This window comes from Bubalus bubalis, chromosome 12 (assembly GCF_019923935.1).
Source record: "Bubalus bubalis isolate 160015118507 breed Murrah chromosome 12, NDDB_SH_1, whole genome shotgun sequence".
NCBI classification, from domain to species: domain Eukaryota; kingdom Metazoa; phylum Chordata; class Mammalia; order Artiodactyla; family Bovidae; genus Bubalus; species Bubalus bubalis.
The window spans coordinates 2,782,581-2,802,944 of record NC_059168.1 but is presented as its reverse complement, the minus strand read 5'-3'; the positions used below and the strand labels follow the sequence as shown (position 1 = coordinate 2,802,944).

At 52.2% G+C, this 20,364-nt stretch overlaps 1 protein-coding gene across 8 annotated transcripts in view; it reads left to right on the top strand.

Moving 5' to 3' along the window:
• Nucleotides 1-20,364, top strand: part of FAM178B (family with sequence similarity 178 member B) — a 105,478-nt gene that overhangs the window by 47,611 nt on the left and 37,503 nt on the right. For 6 of the 8 annotated variants that reach the window (XM_044925595.1, XM_025260654.2, XM_044925594.1 and 3 more), the window contains 4 exons: nucleotides 5,310-5,424; nucleotides 13,334-13,415; nucleotides 13,684-13,860; nucleotides 14,072-14,169. In XM_044925595.1, the coding sequence (XP_044781530.1) occupies nucleotides 5,310-5,424; nucleotides 13,334-13,415; nucleotides 13,684-13,860; nucleotides 14,072-14,169 (472 nt within the window). The remainder of the gene's footprint in view (nucleotides 1-5,309; nucleotides 5,425-13,333; nucleotides 13,416-13,683; nucleotides 13,861-14,071; nucleotides 14,170-20,364) is intronic. The other 2 variants (XM_044925593.1, XM_044925596.1) reach the window with 2 other exon arrangements.

The window sequence follows — 20,364 nt, the reverse complement described above, 5'->3', positions numbered from 1 at the left end:
CCCAAAATAGCAGGTTCAGGAATCCAAAGGTAGAGAGAACTGGTGGGCCATGCTTTCAGGGATGTTACTGGGAAGCTCTTTGTTTGAGTCTGAATCCGTCTCAAATTCTTGCTTTTGAAACTTAAGAGGGCAGTTTGCAGGTGCCTTCCTGACTCACACTGAGGGGGCCTGGCATCCTTATAGACAGCCCAGGGATGCATACGGAAGTGGCAAAAGGAGGAAGTGGTTGCCTGGAGTTGAGATGCAATGGCTGGCCTCCGGGAGCCATCCTGGACCACGAGGTGGTCCCAAGAAGAGGCACCTGCAGAGGACAACAGAGCAGCAAAGCCATCTATGATCCCACTCATCAGTCGGGTTCCTGCACAGTGTGGCCCACCCACCTCCAAACTTCTCTTCCATCAGAAAGAAATGAAACTCTAGTTTTGTTAAGCCCAGGTGGGTTTTTTGTTTTGTTTTGGAGCTCTTTGTTATTTGCAGCTGAAGCTAATTCTAGCAGATACCAGGGATTCGGTGGTTTGGCACAAAGCAGGTGTGTCCTACACACGGGCCTGGAAGGCTCGATAGTGTTAGATGGCAGTGACAGTGGTGTGAGTTACAGAGGGCAGCAGGGAGGAGAGGTGGCCTGGGGATGGCCTCACGCACCCCACACCCCCCCTCAGCTCGTGGATCAGTGGACCAGGAGCTGACCGAGCCCTGTGTGTGTGTGTGTGTGTGTGTGTGTGTTGTGGGATGTGTGTGTGAATAAGTGGGGTGTACACATATGTGTGGAGATGTGTGAGTGGCGTGGTGTGGGGGGGATGTGTATGTGTGATAAGTAAATAGATGGGTATAAGTAAATAGTTGGAGGGGTGTGCGTGTGTGGGGTGTGTGTGTGTAGTGAGTGGATACAGGGATGTATATGATGGAGATTGTGTGAGTGGTGTGTGTGTCGATGCGGTATGTGGTATGTGTGGGTGGTGAGTGGATGGATGAGTGTATGTGTGTGTGGTGGGGTGGGGATGTGTGTGAGTGGTGTCTATGCAGTGTGTGGTGTGTGTGGTGGGGTGTATGTGAGTGGTGTGTGTCTTTGCAGTATGTGAATGGATGGATGGGTGTGTGTGTGTGTGGAGGGGCAGACGCAGGCTGTGTTACATGTAGGGAGGCCATAGTGGGAGAGGGCCTGAGCCCCAGGGCGCGGTGAGAAGAGGGCAGGTGAAGGGGCCGTGAGCGTTGCCGAGCGGAGGAGGAGCAGGAAGGAGACCGGAGCAGAGTGGGTCTGGAGGGGAGACAGGGATGTGAGTGGCATGGGTCTGGGTGGGCTTCCTCGAGGCCCTGGGGTGTGGTCCTCTGTGGTGAGCCCTGAAGGCAATGAAATGTTCGTGTTTGTGAAATGTGGACTTGACGGGATTTTGTGTTTCTACCACAAACATGGCAGATTCCTCTGATAACATCCCCTTTGTTCTTTGCCCTGGCCCCACGGGGGACAGGCCTGTCCCCTCCCCTCCCATGTCTCCCTGTCCCCACCTCACCCTAACCCTGACCCACCTCTGGGCCTGGCACCAGCTCCAGCACCACGGGCTCCTGGCTGGACCCAGGGTCTGCAGGGCTCTTCCTCCTGACCATTACATCACTCTTGTATCACGCTGACCTTCCACCGGCCGCCTTCCATGCCATGTACACCTCTTGGTGTGGCATGCTTCGCTTCCACGCAGGTGGTTTGTTTCCTCATCAAACCTTCAGCTCCACGAGACCAGAACTTCAGTCACCTGGTGTTCACTTAATGTTTGTTGACTAAATAACAATTTTTTTTTAGCTGCACCAAGTCTTAGTTGTGGCTCCTACATGCGGGATCTTTAGTTGCCACTAAAGGTGCCACTAAAGGTGAACTCAATAGTTGCAACATGTGCGATCCAGTTCCCTGACCAGGGTTTGAACCTGGGCCCCCTGCATGGGGAGTTAGAGTCTTAGACACTGGACCGCCAGGGAAGTCCTCTGAATAACAATTTTATGTGACTAAGGCTAGAGTTGATTGGCTAAAACCTGTGATACAGAGCAAGTTTAAATTTAAATACAAAAATGCTGAGGGAAGTTAAGTAATCTGAGTTGGGAGGATGAAAAAGAGTAAGGTTTTAAGCCTCCCTTTCCCTGGTGGCACATCGGTAAAGAATCCGCCTGCAGTGCAGGAGATGCGGGTTCTATCCCTGGGTGGGGAAGATCCCCTGGAGGAGGAAAGGACAACCCACTCCAGTGTTCTTGCCTGGAGAATCTCATAGACAGAAGAGGCTGGCAGGCTGCAGTCCATGGGGTTGCAAAGAGTCAGACACGACTTAGTGACTCAGTTCAGTTCAGTCGCTCAGTCGTGTCCAACTCTTTGTGACCTCATGAATCGCAGCACGCCAGGCCTCCCTGTCCATCACCAACTCCCGGAGTTCACTCAGATTCACGTCCATTGAAACAACAATAAAAAAAAAAGTCATGAGCCCCATGCTCGGGTGTGTGATGGGTCAGTAGCTCACATTCCTTTGGGGATCAGCACTCCCATTTAAGGCTGATGGGGGCTCCCCTGCTGTGGCCCTGTGGGGTCTCCATGTCCGAAAATCGGGACCCCATCAGATGATGTCACTTGGGTCTCCCCACAGCAACACTCAGAGTGCGCGTAGCAGCTTGATTGGGGTCGGGGGAGGGCATGAACAAGGACAGATGTCTGCAGATCCTGCTCCCCTGAAGCCCTGGGTGGGACCTGGCAGGTGTCAGGAAGGTGCAAGGAAGCCCCCGCAGAGGGGCTGGAACTCGGGGGACTGAGAGGCTTGCGGGGATGTGCGTGGTTTCCCCATTGTGCACACACGGAGCCAGAAGAAGGGTGGCTACATGAAGTCAAGAGGCTGCTGAGGCGCAGATGGAAAAGTCGCTTTTATTTCCGGCCTGTGCCTCTTTTCCCCGCCCCCGCCCAAGCCTCCGCTCCGTCCCAGGAGAGCTTTCAGACTCAGCCTCTCAACCGAGCCCAGATGCGCTGGCTGTTGGGCCTGGCATTGGAATCAGCCCAGGGCCCCGGTGCTCCCCCGGGGGATCACCTCAGATGACCGCGCCGTGGGCGTACAGAAACCGAGTTCTCGAGACTTTTCTTCGGTGTCAGCTCTCCAGAAAACCCTCACTGGGGACGCACAGTGCTCGGGAAAAGCTGAGTGCCTGGCCTACTTACAGGCAGTGTTAATTACGGGCTCCGGGGGCCTGTTGTCACTTAACCAGCTTCCCGGGCTATCAGTTTGACGGGACTGGTTTATCCTGGGGCCACCCAGACCCCTTTCTCTGGAACTTCTCCTGGCCCATCAGCCCCAGGGGAGCGGGGGTGTGCAGTAAATGGCTGGGCAGGAACACAGAGAGGGGTGAGGCCTGACTGGGCCCCAGGCCAGTGGAGTCTGCGATGCTGTCAAGGGCTTTTCTGGAGCGAGGCACCTGCGGGGGCTGCCATGGGGAAGGGGCTCGCAGGCCACCCGGGCAGGATGTCCTGCCCAGCCAGGCCTCCCTGGGGCTTCCGCCTCAGCGATTCTCCTGCCACACCGTCCTCCCCGCCCTGGCAAGGTCACCGGCCTCCCACACAGCCCCGCTCCCACCCACTTCCCGGCTCAGGCTCTGCTCGGGCAGACAGCCCTCTCTCCTGTTTTGCAGCCTTCATTCTTCCCAGCTCATTTGCGACTTGGGCAAGGGGTATTATTACCATTTTCTGACTTGTTAAGTTGCCCCAGAGGAAAAAAAAACAAGAACGTTTTTCCTCCTCCCAGAGTCTCATTACCTGTTGGGTGTGCTTCAATCAAGATATGTTTCCAGAGAGAGACACTCAATGCCACCATCCCCGAAGGCACGGCCCTGGCTGGGACTCAGACCCTCAGCCGGCTGCCACATAGGACTGTGGCCAAGACATCTCAGTGCCCTGTTTCTGGCTAGACGTGCCCACACTCTTTCATGCCCTCTGCCACTTCCGTTCCTTGGCTAAGCATGGGCTTCGTTTCCAATTACCTGTGCTGTCTGCCCCCTGCCCCAGCCCACACTTAAGTCTCTCTTGCCTGAGCAGGTTCCCCACCTTTCACCAGCTCTGGGTTTTTACAGCAACATACTCTCTTGTATTGATTTATCCACCTGGATTCTCCGCCTCCTAGACCACAAGCTCCCTGAGGTCAAGGGATCTACTGGATCACCTTTTAGTCTTTGGCAGCTGGCATGCTTCCTACACACAGTGGGGTCCATCAAGGGGTGCCCTTAGGACGGAAGGCTCGCCCTCCGGAATGGTGAAGGTTCAAGCTGGCGCTGCTCTTGGTTCTGCATTCCTGCAGCTCACCCTTCATCAGACCCTTCGTTTGTGTTCCCAAACACTGCCAGCCTGTCCTGTGACTTGTTACCAGTCTCCCTCTTAGCCATCTGCTGCTTGGTCAGGCTTATGTAGAATGCATTCATTCATTTCATCATCTATCCATCCTTCCATCCATTCAGCTTCCTCCACACACTGGCCACTCTGAGTGTGCAGGGAGAAACAGCATGGACCTGGCCCCTGTCCTCACGGGATTTACATTCTAATGGGGAGACACAGACGAGCAGCAAGCAGATCAGCAAATAAGATGATGCAGAGGAGGGAGAGGAAGGAGAGAGAGGGGCCAGCGTGGGGCTGGGGCCGCAGAGGTGCAGCCAGCTTGGGAAGCACACTCCACCCCGTTGTCTTCTGCTTCTCTGTTCTCCTAGTTCAGGAAATATCCTTAAACAGTCTGAAGGAAGAAAGGCCCTCCAGTCCGTAAGGTTTTTCCCCTTTGTTGAGGAGGTCAGATGATCGCTCCTGTCAAGAGAGAATGGTCCTCAAAGCTTGAGCTTGCTGAGAAAACACCTCCGGGACTGTGGGGAGGCCCTCCGGCAGGATCAGTGGAGCTGGGAATGCCCAGACATTGCCCCAAGGATGCTATTGAGAGTCCGTAGTAGGTGCCAACCCAGACTCAGGCCTCGGTGGCGGAGAGTGCATGGCTGGGGAGCCTCGTGTCTCCTGTCTTGGGGTTTGGAGGCCTCTGGTTGGGGACTCAGCGCCTGGCTCAGCTCAGGGCAGCTGATGGAGCTGGTGAGGGCACCGTCCTCCCCAGGCCCACACGTCAAGGTGGCCGTAGCTTGAAGACAGGAGAATGAGCATCCAGGTTCCCAGAGCACCACAAGTGTCTGAAACCTCTGGAGGCTTCACCCTCCAGGAAACACCTGTGCTGCCCAGGGGTGCAGCTGGTCCCCGTGGCCCCGCCGTGGGCCCAGTGCAGCCCGTCCTGTTCTGCCCCCTAACCCCCCCACCGTCTTTGGTCTGACAGATGGGGACACGAACCTGTGGTGCCCCTCACTGCAAGAGGTCTCAGCCACGTTCCACAGCCTCGGAGCCCACAGCCCTGCTCTGCGGCCCCTGAGGCCCATACAGCACACTGGGAGGTGAGTACGCCCCTCCCTGGTAGCCTTGCTCACACGGCCACTGCCACTGAAAGCAGTTCAAACCTGTCTAATCGTGTCCATTAAATACGTGCGGTACCAATTACACCTCAGGAAAAATGTAAATATATATATATATATATATATATATATATAAAAAACCCAAAAAGGAGACTCTTCTAAACATATTGGGTTGGCCAAAAAGTTCATTGGGGTTTTTGTGTTACATCTTACGGAAAAACCTGAATGAACTTATCAGCCAACTGAATACATCCATGCACCTAATGCTCAGTCGTGTCCTACTCTTTTGTGACCCCACAGACTGTAGCCCACCAGGCTCCTCTGTCCATGGGATTCTCCAAGCAAGAAGACTGGAGTGGGTTGCCATTTCCTTCTCCAGGGGATCTTTCCGACCCAGGGATCGAACCATGTCTCTTGCACTGGCAGGTGGATTCTTTACCACTGCGCCACCTGGGAAGCCCACATATTCTTGCTTGGAAACACTAAAGTATTTGCTCTTCCATAAATGTAACACACCTGGCCGGTCACTGTACAAAGCTCCATAGTCATCATTGTTGGTGATAGCCGGGGCTCAATGAGCATTTTACTAGTTAGATAAAGGAGAGATTTCTTCTGATGATTATTGGAAATTATGTGCATTTTTTTTTAAGTTAAAAAGTCACCAGACTGGTGACTGCAGACTCCAGCCCAAAGAGTGAAGCACAGAGTCTGAGGGGCCACAGTGAACTGTGCGTCATACCACGGGTGATCGGCGTGTGAGTCCCCGTGCTCACAGCTCAAGGCAGCGATGGGAAGAACCAGGCACGGCCGGGTCTTACTGCCCTGGAGGCTGACATTTGCTCCTGCCCCTTCCTGACTCAGAGCGCTTGCTGCCCCTCCTCTTCCAAGATGTGTCCCAGTCCCTTTGGTCTGTCTCCAAGCCCCTCCTGACACATGACCTAACATCAGCTCGTGGCCAGCCGGGCACACTTTCGCATGGAAAGTCTACAATGCCCCATTTTGTGTTGTTGCAGCCCCCGTTGAGCACTAGGTTCGGGCTGGGTGGGACAGGGATGCTAACCGGTGCAATACAGAAACGACTCTTGTTGGATGGATGGCGGACTAGATCTGGGTTGTAAAGGCAAACTTTTTGTTGAGACTTCTCTGAGTAGTCGGTTTGAGACTTGAGTATTTAGGGGGCTTCCCAGGTGGTGCTAGTGGTAAAGAACCCACCTGCCAATGCAGGAGACATAGGAGATGCTAGTTCAATCCCTGAGTCGGGAAGATCCTCTGGGGGAGGGTATGGCAACCCACTCCAGTATTCCTGCCTGGAGAATCCCATGAACAGAGGAGCCTGGTGGGCTGCAGTCCATAGGGTCGCAGAGAGTCGGACACAACTGAAGTGATTTAGCGCACACGCATGCACGAGTGTTTAGGACCCTGGACAGGCTGCCCCCCCTCCCTCCTGCCAACTAGCCCTGGGGCCGGCTGTGGTGGGCGGACATCCCTCTAGGGTACGGCCCGAGCTTTCTCAAGAACCTGTTCCACCACTGTGTTTGGTAATTGTCTGCCAAGCCAAACCAGACCAAACCACCCTCACTCTGCTATAAATACCCCATGCTTGTGCCAGCCTGCCCTGCGCCTGCCCCTCCCCCTCCTTGGCATTCACACCAGGTGTAATAAGTCACTTGTCTCTTCCCCAACACGGAGCTTCAATTGAACCACCTTCTAGGAGGAATCAGGGAGAGAATTACACTCAGAAAAACAAATGTCCATGAAGGGGAGGGCCTGGAGGGCCTCAGGATTCAGAGGAGCTTTTCTGAGCGCTTGGAAAGTGGTGCACACCTGGTGTCCACTTGGAAAGTGGAAGGTGGCACTGGAGGCTCTTAACCTCCCCATTTACTCTGCAAAGAGCCACACTCCCCTAACTTCCCCCTTCCCCCAGGGGCAGGTGATCTGTAGAAGTGTGGCCATTTAAATTCATCACTTCAAATACTTGAGGGTGGCTCACTTGAGCAGTAAAGCATCTGCCTGCAATGCAGGAGACTCAGGAGACCCGGGTTTGATCCCTGGATTGGAAAGATCCTTGGAAAGATCCCCTGGAGGAGGAAAGGGCATCTGCTTCAGTATTCTTGCCTGGAGAATCCCACGGACAGAGGAGCCTGGCGGGCTACAGTCAGTCCATGGGTTGGCAAAGAATCGGACACAGCTGAGGAACTGAGCATGCTAGCACAAATACTTGAGGGCACAAACCCCAGCACGAAGGCTTCCCACTTCTCAGCACCCTGTGGGAGCAAGGCAGAGCCCCGTGGTCCTAGGGCAAGACCCAGAGTGCTGCGGCCCCAGACGGCTGTTCTGACACCCCTGCCTCTTTCTTTGGGCCCCCCACCTTGGGATGGCTGCTGGCACACGCTCTCCACCGAGGATTCAAAACTGGCCCAGAGAATCTGGCCAATGGATTGCTCCTTTAAGATTGCCCCTGTACAGGTTACAGCTCTATAAGAGGGGCTGGGACCAGCCGCCAAGCCACTCAGTCTAGGGACGTTCTTTTGGGAGTATAGCCTCCTTTCAAGAAGCAGACAGGTCCAGGAGAGACCTCTCCTGTGACCTCCCTGGGGTGGGGGATGGTGAAGTGCTGGCTTGCTTCTGTGTTTGGGAAACTCGGGGTGTCTCAGGGTTGGAAGACTCTTCTAGAGCACTCAGGGGACATCAAGAAAATTCTGGCATCTCCTCTACCAAGGTTGTGGCATCCTTCACAGCTCCATGGGCCACAAGAGCATCTTCAGGACAGGGTGCCCTCTCTCCATCGTCCTTGTCCTCAGAGGCTCATCCCATGTCAGTTGGTTCCGCATCAGGTGCTTCTGTATTGACCTCCAGGGATGTCCCCATCTAGGGCTCTTCTGAGGCACCCACGTGCCGTCAGTGGCCGAGACTGGAAATGAGGCCACATGTGGGCCCACGGCTTGGCCATCTCTCCAGTCGCTATGAGAAAGACAGGTCTCTTGCCAGCTGTTCCTAATCCCAGATTTCCTTGAAACTCATCACCATCTCATCGAATGCTTCAAGATTTCCTTCCAAAAGGAAACAGCCCTGCTGCTGCCGGACCACGTGCATCATCCGACGTCTGCCTTATTGCAGATAGAGTTGCCTTCTGCCCTGTAATGAGCCTGGGGAGGGAGACAGCCAGCAGAGGAGGAACCAGAGTGTGAACGTTGGACGGGAAGCAGATGAGAGCCTGAGCATCCTCAGAGGGGACCAGTGCCACGCTCAGCTATACAGACTTTTCATCAGGTGTCCCCGGTCTCGTCTGGAAAGAGAGGGAGCAGTGGCTGATCTTCCTGGGCTGCTCCCTGATTGCAAAGCCCAGAGGAAGAGCCCTGATCAGATCATAGGTGTGTGTGCGCGCTTAGTTGTGTCCAACTCTTTTGCGACCCCCAGGACTGTAGCCCAACAGGCTCCTTTGTCCATGGAACTTTCCAGGCAGGAATACTGGAGTGGGTTGCCATTTCCTACTCCAGGGGATCTTGCCGACCCAGGGATGGAACTCCCATCTCTTGTGTCTCCTGCGCTGGCAGGCAGCTGCTTTACCACTGCCCCACCCAGGAAGCGCAGACCACAGGTCCAGCCCCTAAGGACCGGCAGCCCGCTGCTGTTGCCTGGTCCTGGTAGCCTTCACCCACTGGGTTCTCTGAGAGGGAGGCCTGGTGCAGAGGCCAGTCGGCTAAATAAATGGCTATCAGTCCATTGAAAGGGCATCCTGTCAAGTGTGGGGGCAGTGGCCTTGGGACAGAGTAATTGGATCTAGGTAAAAGTTGCTGCCTCCCCGCCCCCCATTAGCTCAGCATCAATTCCTCTTCATTGCCTTGACTTCGGTCACTAGAGCCCAGCTGACAGCGCTGGTCTGGTTTAGCAGTGCCAGCCTGGGAGCACGCCCTGCCCACGGAATGTGTGGTGGGCCCCGACCCCCAACTAGACCCTTGGTTTTCCCGTCTTCCCAAGGAAAAGGAGCAGAGGGTCACTTTCACTTTCACTTTATTTTTTTTTCTCAAATAGTAATCGGATCAGTCGCTAGAAGCTGACACGCTTCTCTTAAGAATGTAGAACGATGCCTTTGCAACCCAAACTCTAGCTCCTGGGTGCTGGCCACGGGCCAGGAACCCTAACTCTGCCAGGCCAGTGTCAAGGCTGGGGGTGGGGGTGGGGGAAAGCTGCTTTGCTGGTGAGGCTGGTGGTGGGACCCTCAACTTGATTCCAACCTGCTGAATCCAGGAGAGGAGTGGGCTCCTTAGACTGTGAATTCCTCTTCGTGGTGGAGGCCTGGGGATCAGCCGATGCTACTTCCCAGAATAGCAGTCTCAGATGCCACGTTCCAGGCAAGCGGCTCCTTAGAGAGGCAGGCGGGAAAGGGGAACCCGTTATGTTGCCTGCTGGATGTTCTCAGCAGAGGCAGCCTGGGGAGACACTAGGGCGCAGTGTGGCGGGGGTGGGGGCAGCAGTAGGGGGAGGCCATGCATCCTTCCCACTTGGAAAGCCTGGCATTCTGTCCATCCCCAGGAGGAGAGACTCTTGTCACAGACACACTTCCCCTCCCCAGCTCCGAGAAGATGAGTCACCAGCTCACAGTTTCTGCCCTCTTTCTCCCACTGGCAGCACGAAACTGTCTGAGAGCCCCCTCCACTTAGGCAGAGTCACAAAGTTGGCTCTGAGGCTCCCCGCCTCTTTGGGCAATCTAAAAGCGTTGCCTCCCATGTTTGCACGGCCCTACGCACGCTCACGGACTGGTATAAGCCAGGACTCCCCTGCAGCTCTGACCCAGGCCCAGTGCGTGAGCCCCAGTCTCCGCCGTTTGTTCGTGTTCTCTGGCCCTCATGAATGCTGAGGAAGAATGGCCTGGAAGAACGGCCCAGCCCAGGCCTATCGAGCGCTCGCCCCACTCCTCCACTCCAGCAGTGATTTGTTGACACCGACTTCCTGGGTGCCTAGAGATGGCATTTTTCTTGCCTCTCTGAGAAGCAGCGTAGAGAAGGAGAGAGCGGAGCCTCTTCTCTGGAGCGTCTGGGGGCCGTGGCCAGGGCGGCGGCCCCGGAGGCTGTTGCTGTCAGCAGTGTCGTCAGCACGGGGGACTCCACTTGTAGGGGGTCCCTTGTTATCAGGAACTGCAAGGTAGTTAGCAAGACTGCAGCAGTGCAAGAGACGGCACAGGGAGCCTTGTCATAAAGTCATCCTACTTGGATTTCCCTGGTGGTCCAGTGTTGAATCTGCCTGCCAGTGCAGGGGCCATGGGTTTAATCCCTGGTCCAGCAAGATCCCACACGCCATAGGGCAGGTGCAGCCCGTGGCTGCACCTCCTGAAGCCTGTACTTAGAGCTTGCACTCTGCATCAAGAGAAGCCACCGCAATGAGAAGCCCACGCGCTACAAGGAAGACCCAGCACAGCCAAAAATAAATAACACATTAATTTTTAAAAAGCCACCTCACTTATTTGATGCCAGTGATATACACGTGGCCAGAGAAAGAGCATCATTTAGTAAGGACACCCAAGCTCAGGGGTTCACCGGGAGCGTGTGCCCGGCAGGCCCGTGCAGAGATGTGAGTCTGCTGTGTTGCCAGCACCTCCCTTCTTGTAGCTGCTACTGCTGAGTCACGTCAGTCGTGTCCAACTCTGTGTGACCCCATAGACGGCGGCCCACCAGGCTCCCCCGTCCCTGGGATTCTCCAGGCAAGAACACTGGAGTGGGTTGCCATTTCCTTCTCCAGTGCATGAAAGTGAAAAGTGAAAGTGAAGTCGCTCAGTCATGTCCGACTCTTTGCGACCCCATGGACTGCAGCCTACCAGGCTCCTCCATCCATGGGATTTGCCAGGCAAGAGTACTGGAGTGGGATGCCCTCGCCAAACTGTGTGTGACTCTGGTCTTTAAAGAGGGTGTTTTAAATGTGACGCTGGCCTCTGCCTTCGTCCAGGCTGTTTGCTGTCTAAGAGGAATCTGTTCGTGCCAGGCTTGTCTGTGGACAGCATGGTCGTGGAACACCTTTGGGGGGGTTGTTGAGGATCTCTCTCAGTCTGATTTCACCTTACTTGCAGACTTTGGAAGCTAACCTGACATAAGCTACAATAAAGCATGCTTTTCCATGCATGCAGACTCACCATACCTGTGTGCACAGAGAATGCTTTTAAATGGATTTTCCTAATTTTAGTTATTTATTTATTTTTATTTATGTTTTTAGCTGCACTGGGTCTTTGTTGCTGCGAGCAGGGTTTCTCTAGTTGTAGCGAGTGGGGGCTACTCTGTAGTAGCAGAATGCAGGCTTCTCATTGTTGTGGAGCACGGGCTCTGGCCACAGGCTTCAGTAGTTGTGGCCCTTGGACTCTGGAGCACAGGCTCAGTAGTTGTGGTGCTTAATTGCTCTGCAGCATGTGGGATTTTCCCAGACCAGGGATTGAACCCTTGTCCCCTGCATTGCAAGGCAGATTCTTAACCAGTGGACCACCAGTGAAACTCCAAACAATGCTTTTGAGGAATACGTGGCAGGAATCATTGGAGTATGATTTTTCAGGCTTCCAAGCCCCAGAAAACTAAAGCTAGGGGCCCTCCTGGAGTGCCAGTGTTGGGGTGCCAGCCCCCGAGGGGAACCGGTGGCTCCATGTGCTGGTATTCACCCCCTTGTGCAGCTCTCTCACCCTGAGTCAGGCTGGCCCATGTGACCAGGGGAGATCACAGAAGCAATGTCACCTCCAAGGTTAGGTTCTAAAAGGTTGCAGCCTCCGTCTTAGGCGGGCATCTCCTCTCTCTCAGATCACTCACTTTAGAGAAAGTCGGGGCAAGTTAGGGAGCCCTGGGGTGAAGCTCCTGGAATGACTAAGGCCGGTGACCCCCTAGTGACCTAAGAAGCAGTTCCTCCAGGCTAGTCAAGCCTATGCTGACAGCAGGCACCCCCCACGAAAGCCTTGGGGGCAGCCTCCCCAGAGACCCTGAGTTAGAGCTCCCTGGCTAAGCTGCTTCTAGATTCTTGACCCTTGGAAACTGCACAGGATAATATGTATTTGTTGTTTTTAAGCCTCTCCATTTGGGGGGAGTAATTTGTTACGCAGCAGTGGATGACCTTTTCATTGTGTTCATGACATGTGACATGTGACATTGTGTTCATGGGAACAGTGACATTTTATTGTTTGGGGCTCCAAAATCATTGCAGACGGTAATTGCAGCCATAAAACTAAAAGATGCTTGCTCCTTGGAAGAAAAGCTATGACAAACCTAGACAGTGTATTAAAAAGCGAAGACATCACTTTGCCAACAAAGATCCATATAGTCAAAGCTGTGGTTTTTCCGGTAGTCATGCGTGGATGTGAGACTTGGACTATAAAGAAAGTTGAGTATCGAAGAATTGATGCTTTTGAACTGTGGTGTTGGAGAAGACTCATGAGAGTCCCTCGGACTGCAAGGAGATCCAACCAGTCCATCGTAAAGGAAATCAGTCCTGAATATTCATTGGAAGGACTAATGTTGAAGCTGAAACTCCAATACTTTGGCCACCTGATGCAAAGAACTGACTTATTTGAAAAGACCTTGATACTGAGAAAGATCGAAGGCAGGAGGAGAAGGGGATGACAGAATGAGCTGGTTGGATGGCATCACCGATTCAATGGACATGAGTTTGAGTAAACTCCGGGAGTTGGTGATGGACAGGGAGACCTGGCGTGCTGCGATTCATGGGGTCGCAAAGAGTCGGACACGACTGAGCGACTGAACAATAACAACAAGAGAAAGACCCGCAAACACAGGGCACCAGGGCCCTGGGTTGAATGGATCGTCCAAGAACTCTGTTCTCCAGCAGGCACGGCCTCCCCCCGCCTCAGTTCTTCACTTGTGCCTGCCTCTGACTGCTTCCCTTCCTTTGCTTTTGTGTTACGTAGCAAGGCCGGCCTGAGCCAGAGTGAGCAACAGGACGCCCTCCAGGAGGTGGCCTTGGACAGCAGCCTGAACTACATCTGTAAGGTGAGTCCCACCCGTCCCTGTGCCCGCTCTCAATCCATACCCACCCAGCATCTAATTCAGGGGGTCCCACTGGGCACCATCACAGGCGCTTTGCTGGCTGCCAGGATGGATGCTACCGAAGCTGGCTCCCTCCACACCCGTGCCTGCCCCTGACGACCCTGGGAGGCTCGACTTCAGGCCGCGTTACTTTTCTCAGCTCCTTCCCAGCACAGCTGGGAGCTCGCAGTGCCAGGGAGGCACCCCTGCCCTAGTGCTTTCTCCTCTCCAGTTCCTAACACTGTGTGCACTGGCCCAGCCAGGGGCCTACACTGACCAGAACCTTCTGGACTTGATTGAGCTGCTATGCCGAGCTGGCCTGGACACCAGACTCCGCCTGCTGCCCAAGACTGATCTCCAGCAGCTTCTGCTCCAGCTCCTGGAGAACATCCGAGAGTGGCCGGAAAAGGTACTGTGGACCCCTGAGTCAAAGCCCAAGCCCCCGGCTTCACCTGTGAGGTCGCCAGGGTGCTCTCTCGGCCCCCAGCGGGGCCCACGCTGCTCCAGCGGTCCACCCCTCTGCTCTCCAGGCCTCCCTGCTTAGTGGGCTGGTGGGAGGTCAGGGTAGGAGGCGCCCTGCCTCTGGAAGCCAAGCTGGATGCCCTCTGTGCCCCCCGCAGCTCCGGCAGCTGTGCTGCGCCCTGAGTCGAGCATCTGATCACCACCACAACCTGCTGGCACTCGTGCAGCTCTTCCTGGACGTGACCCCGCGGAGCAGGTGGGTGCTGCCCCACCTCCGTCTCCCCTCCCTCTGAGGCTCATCCCCGCCCTCGTGACACCCTGTGGGGTGTGGAGGATCCACCGTCTGCCCCATCAGTCCCCACAGACCTCCCCCTCCCGCCCAGTGTCATAAACCCAGGAGCAAGAACTAAAAATACAACTCACTAATGACTTCATTACCAAACGGAAAAAAAAGCCTCATTTTCTTAACATGGTCTTATTAGCAAAACAATTGCCTTGTGCAATTTAGCCTCAGACTCACAGCACCCCCACCCGCCTTCCAGACTGCTCCCCCCAGTCCTCGTGGAGGTAGGGTTCCTCCTCGCCATTGAGACATCAGCTGCACAGTGTCCCCTCATCAATCCCCTTGACACCCTCTTCTCAAACTCTCCGTTAATCATTCTATTTTCTGCATGGCGCTGATCTCAGCCAGAAATTTCTTTATATTTGTTTCCCTTTTTAAAAAATTTAATTAATTTGTGGCTGCGCTGGGTCTTCCTTGCTGAGTGAGGGCTTTTCTCTAGTTGCGGTGAGTGGGCTTCTCATTGCGGTGGCCTCCCTTGTTGCAGAGCGCAGGCTCTAGACGCTCAGATATAAATAGTTGCAGCTCAAGGGCTCAGTAGTTGCGGCACATGGCATAGTTGCCCTGAGGCATGTGGGATCTTCCCGGACCAGGGATCAAACCCATGTCCCCTGCATCGGCAGGCGAATTCTTAACCACTGGACCACCAGGGAAGTCCTGTTTGTTCCGTGTTCATGGCTGCCTCTTCTCCTATCACCTCCAGTGAACAGGTCGTTTATTGGGGTCACCGTCATATCACCTCTTATCCAGAACAGAGCCTGGCACGCTGTTGGCACTTTGTAAATTCTTCTTGAATGAATGAATGTGCCGAACAAACAAACTCAGCCTGCAGGAAGATAAGAACCAATTTTCTGTACCCACTTCAGGCTCCCCTTCTCCCCTCCTTCCTTCTACTTGAGGGCACAGCCCCAGGGAGTCCCTCTCCCTTCCCTGTGCAGGCCTCTCCCTGCGTCCCCTCCTCTCCTCTCTAGGTCTATTTGCAGCTGCTCCTACCTAGAATGGTGCTTCCCCGGTGGCGCGGTGGTAAAGAATCTGCCTGCCAGTGCAGGAGACCTGGGTTCGATCCCTGGGTCAAGAAGATCCCCTGGAGAAGGAAATGACACCCCACTCCAGTATTCTTGCCTAGAGAACCCCACGGACAGAGGAGCCTGGCGGCCTACAGTCCATGGGGTGGCGAAGAGCTGGACTCGACTCAGCAACTAAACCACCACCACCACCACCACCTAGAGTGACACCTCTCCCCACCTTCCAGCCAGGCTGTCCTGGATCCCCTCCAGGGGACCCGACACCTGCACAGACACTCCAGCTCCTCCTCTGCAGCCTGTCTGTTCTGTGGCTGCACGTGATTGTCCTGTCTCTGCCCGGCCTTGCTCCCCGTCGCCTGCGCTGAGAAGTGCAGAGGGCTGAGCCTGGCCTCTGGGCCCCTTGTGGCCCAGCCCCAATTTCTCCTTTGCTCCAGCCAGGCCATGTGATTTGTGTGTGTTGTTTTCACTTTCATGTGTATGTGTATTTACATGTATGGAAATGTGTCTGTACTGGCAGACCTCGTTTTATTGCGCTTCTTCACTTGATTGCGCTTCACAAATACTCCGTTTTTTGCAAGTGAAGCTTGTGGCGACCCTGCATTGAGCAAGTCTGCCAGTGTCATTTTCCCAACAGTGTCTGCTCACTTCATGTCTCTGTGGCACATTTTGGTAATTCTCAAAATACTGCAAGCTTTTTCCTTATTATTATATTTGTGATGATGGCCTGTGATCAGTGATCTTGGATGTTACTATTGTGAAAAGATTAGGACTCACTCTCTGAAGGCTCAGATGATAGCATTTTGTAACAATGCAATGTTTTTATTTAAGATAGGTACATTATTATTTCAGACATAATGCTGTTGCACACTAATAGACTACAGAATTAATACAACTTTTGAAAAAATTTTATTGAATTATGTTTTGTTTGTTAATAATTTCTGCTTCACAGAAAAGTGACTCAGTTATACATATGTATATTCTTTTTCATACTCTTTTTCATTGTGGTTTATCATAAGATATTAAATATATATACTGAGCTATACAGTAGAACCTTGTTGTTTATCCATCCCAATATAACAGTTTATATCTGCTAATCCCAGATTTCTAGTACTTCCCTCCCCCCAGCTTCCTCCCACTTGGCAACCATAAGTTTGTTCTCTGTGTCTGTGAGTCTGTTTTTGTTTGGTAGATATGTTTATTTGTGTCATATTTTAGATTCCACATAAAGTGATATCATATGGCATTTGTCTTTGTCTTTCTGACTTACCTCACTTAGTATGGTAATTCTAGGACGATCCATGTTGCTGCAAATGGCGTCATTTCATTCTTTCTTATGGCTGAGTAGTAGCCGTTGTATGTATGTACCATATCTGCTTTATCGCCTCGTCTGTTGATGGACATTTAGATTGCTTCCCTGTCTTGGCTATTGTAAACAGTGCTGCCGTTAACGTGAGGGTGCATGTATCTTTTCCAGTTATAGTTTTGTCTGGATATATCCCCAGGAGTGGAATTGATGGATCATTTGGCAACTCTATTTTTAGTTTTCTGAGGAACCTCCATGCTGTTTTCCATAGTGGCTGCACCAATTTACATTCCCACCAACTGTGTAGGAGAGTTCTATTTTCTCCACACCCTCTCCAACATTTATTGTTGGCAGAATTGCTAATGATGGCCATTATAACTGGTGTGAAGTGGTACCTCATTTTTGTTTTGATTGGCATTTCTCCAATAATTAGCAATATTTATTACCTTTTCATGTGCCTATTGGCCATCTGTATGTTTTCTTTGGAGAAATGTCTTATTTAGATCTTCAGCCCATTTTTTGATTGGATTGTTCGGGAGTTTTTTTTGTTATTGAATTATAGGAGTTGTTTGTATATTTTGGAAATTAAACCCTTGCCAATCACATCATTTGCAAATATTTTCTCCTGGTCTGTACAGCTTTTATATGCACTGGAAAATCAAAAAATTCATGTGACTTGATTTATTGTAGTATTCGCTTTATTGTGGTGGCCTGGAACCAAACCTGTAACTTCTCCAAGGTGTGCCTGCACGTATGTGTGTGTGATGAACTGCATCATTTTCCATAGCTGCACAGTATTCCCTGGTCGTGCCTGCACCTGGTCCCTGGTTATCATATTTGTCCAGTATGCAAGTTTGTGCATCTATGCAAATACTTCGATAGGATAAGTTCTTTGAAACTGCCATCCTAAAGTATGAATATTTAAAATTTGGTCTCCAAAAAAGAAGCCGTACTAATCAATAATAGACATGAAAATGCCTGTTTCTCCACACTCTTATTAGCACTCTCATTCTCAGTGTTGTTTTTAAGTTTTAGTTAATCTGGTAAGTGAAAAGTCTCATCCTGTGATTCTGATTTTCATTTCCCTGGTTGCCAGTGAAACTGAGAATCTTCTTCTGTGTTTCCTTTGGTGTAAATTATCTCTTGATATTCCTCACCCATTTTTCTATCTGGTAATTTTTCTTCTTCTTTTTTACATGTTTATGTATTTGGCTGCATCTGGTCGTAGCTGAGGCATGTGGGATCTTCATCGCGTCACCTTTCGCTGCAGCTCATGGACTCTAGTTGTGGTGTGAAGGCTCAGTAGTTCAGCGTCAGGCTTAGGGGCTCTGCAGCATGTGGGATCCTCGTTCCCCAGCCAGGGATCAAACCTGTATCCCCTGCATGGCAAGGCAGACTCTTAACCACTGGACCACCAGGGAAGTCCCTCTTCTTCTTAATTATATTGATTTGTAAGTTGCTTATTACGTATGTTTGGGGCACCATGTTTTCTCCTAAGCCTGTAAATTGTCCTTTTTAAACCTTTGTGTTTATCCTTTCACAAAATGATTATTTTTCCTTTTCCAGTAAACTTTTCATTTCAGAATAGCTTCAGACTTTCAGAAAAGTTACTGTACATAGTACAGAGGGTTGATTTGTAATTGAATCTTTCTAGCTTGAAAAGGAAGGCCTTCCCCACCCCAAGAGCATAAAAATATTGTGTTCTATTTTCCTTCAGTACTTATATAACTTTGTTTCTCTTGGCTCCTAATCCCATCTGGAATCCATTTTTTGTAGGTACGAAACAGGGATCTAACTTGATGTTTTTCCCCACCCTCAAAGAGCCAGTGACCCAATACCAATTCTTTTCAGTCTTAATAATCTGTCACTTCCCAAAAGATTTGAAACTGCTTTTGTTACATCCTGAATTTATGACATCCTTCATCTGTTAGCCAAACGGCGATTTCAGATTCCAGGAGTCAGTGTCTTTCAGAGCGTGTCTTTTTGGAGCTCCAGTGCCCTTGGCAGATGCTCCTTGAATACTCGGAGTGAATATCGTGGAACAGACTTACCTGCTTTCGAACGGGCACACCAAGTAGGGTAAACCCTGCTGTTGAGCACTTTGCTGAGAAAGAGGGCTCCTCACTGGGGCGGATATTATTTATTCATTTATTTAGAAGTTGTATTTCTTTTTTCTGAATAGATAAAGCACTCCAATTGGTCAAAATTCAACAAGGACCAGGGAGCGCCTCTAGAAAACGCACCCGTCCCCCTCCCCCATGCCTGTGCCACCCAGCCTGTCCCCATTTCTCATCTGCTCTTGCACACAGCTTGTCCTCCCCGCCCCTCTTTCCACTGCAGCGTGGGTTTTGGCAGCCGTTCCAAACTGGATCGGAAAGAGCCCCTAACTCTTTTCCACAGCTGCCCTGTGTTTCCTGTGGTCTCAGTTGGCTGCCCCCTCCCCTCGCCATTCCCCCGTGTTGGTGGCCTTGTCCCCCCTCCCTTGCTGGCGGCTGAGCCACTGGGCTCGGTGCCCAGACCAACCCGGGAAGGAGGGCGTATTGTTGTGCGAGGGGCTGCCACTGCCTCTGTCTGCCGACTAGTTAAGCACAAACGATCAAGAACGCTCACCAACACTGCTGTGCTGCCCGCGCTCTCCCCGACCTCCTCAACCAGGAATGCGGTGTTAAGCTGAAGGCAAAGTGGAGCCTAGCAGTGAAAAAGGAGAGTACAAACCAGTGTCCTTCAAGCAGCCCCATCTCCCACAACCGTCGCCTCTCCTCGTCGCCCTCCAAGGCTGGCCGCAGCTCACCGTCTCCAGTCTCTTACCACTGTGACCGTCCCCATGCTGTCCGGCAGCGGGATCCTGCTTTTGGTGCACATCTGGCCCTGTCACTCCTTCACTTAAAATCCTTCAGACTTCTGTGCCCAGGATGAAATTCAAACAGCCCTGCCTGGTGCGCTAGGGCCTTCCTGCCTGCTTTCCAGAACCTTCCATGTCCCTCCACGTTCCCCAGCCCCTCAACCCCTGCAGGCTTCCACGCTCCAGCCCTATCCTGAAGCTGTGCCGCTACCCAAACCCACGAGGAGCAGTTGTCTCGAATGTTTCAATCTGTTCCCTCTTCGCCGAAAAGCCTCTTTGCCTGGTCGGTGCTTCCTCAACCCCAAGACTAGGCTCCAAGGAGGCAGCTCCTCTTTGTAGAAACCTCCGGATGCAGAATCCTGGTTATTGGTGCCCTTGGTTGACGCCTTGGGCTGTGAGTGTCCTGAGGACAGGGGCTGTGACTTTGCACTCTGGGTCCCTGGAATCCTGGCACAGAAGAGGGAGCTTGCTGGTGGAGAGCTGGCTTCTGAAGGGCAGATTTCAAAAAGCAGAGAGAGCGAGAATTTTTTTAGTAGCAGATTCCAAAGGCAGAATGGCTCAGGTGGGCCAGAAGATCCTACAGTAAGACTTTGAACATGGATTGCAAATAGATCCAGCAAGGGAAAAAGCAGTAAGTATTAATATCTAGAGACGGCAAGGTCTGCACCCAGAGCTCATCATGCATGATCTCGGATCTTGAAAGATACGGGAGAGAATGAAGGCAAGGCACATGGAAAAATAACATGAACCAGATGAACTGCAGACAGTTCTTTTGGGAATAGCTAAAGCCCACAGAAGGAGCTTCTGTGTATGTGTGTATATGTATATATATATATATATATTTTTTTTTTTTTTTTTTTTTTTTTTTTTGCCACACTGAGAGGCATGTAGGATCTTAGTTCCCTGACCAGGGATCGAACCCACACCCCCTGCAGTGGAAG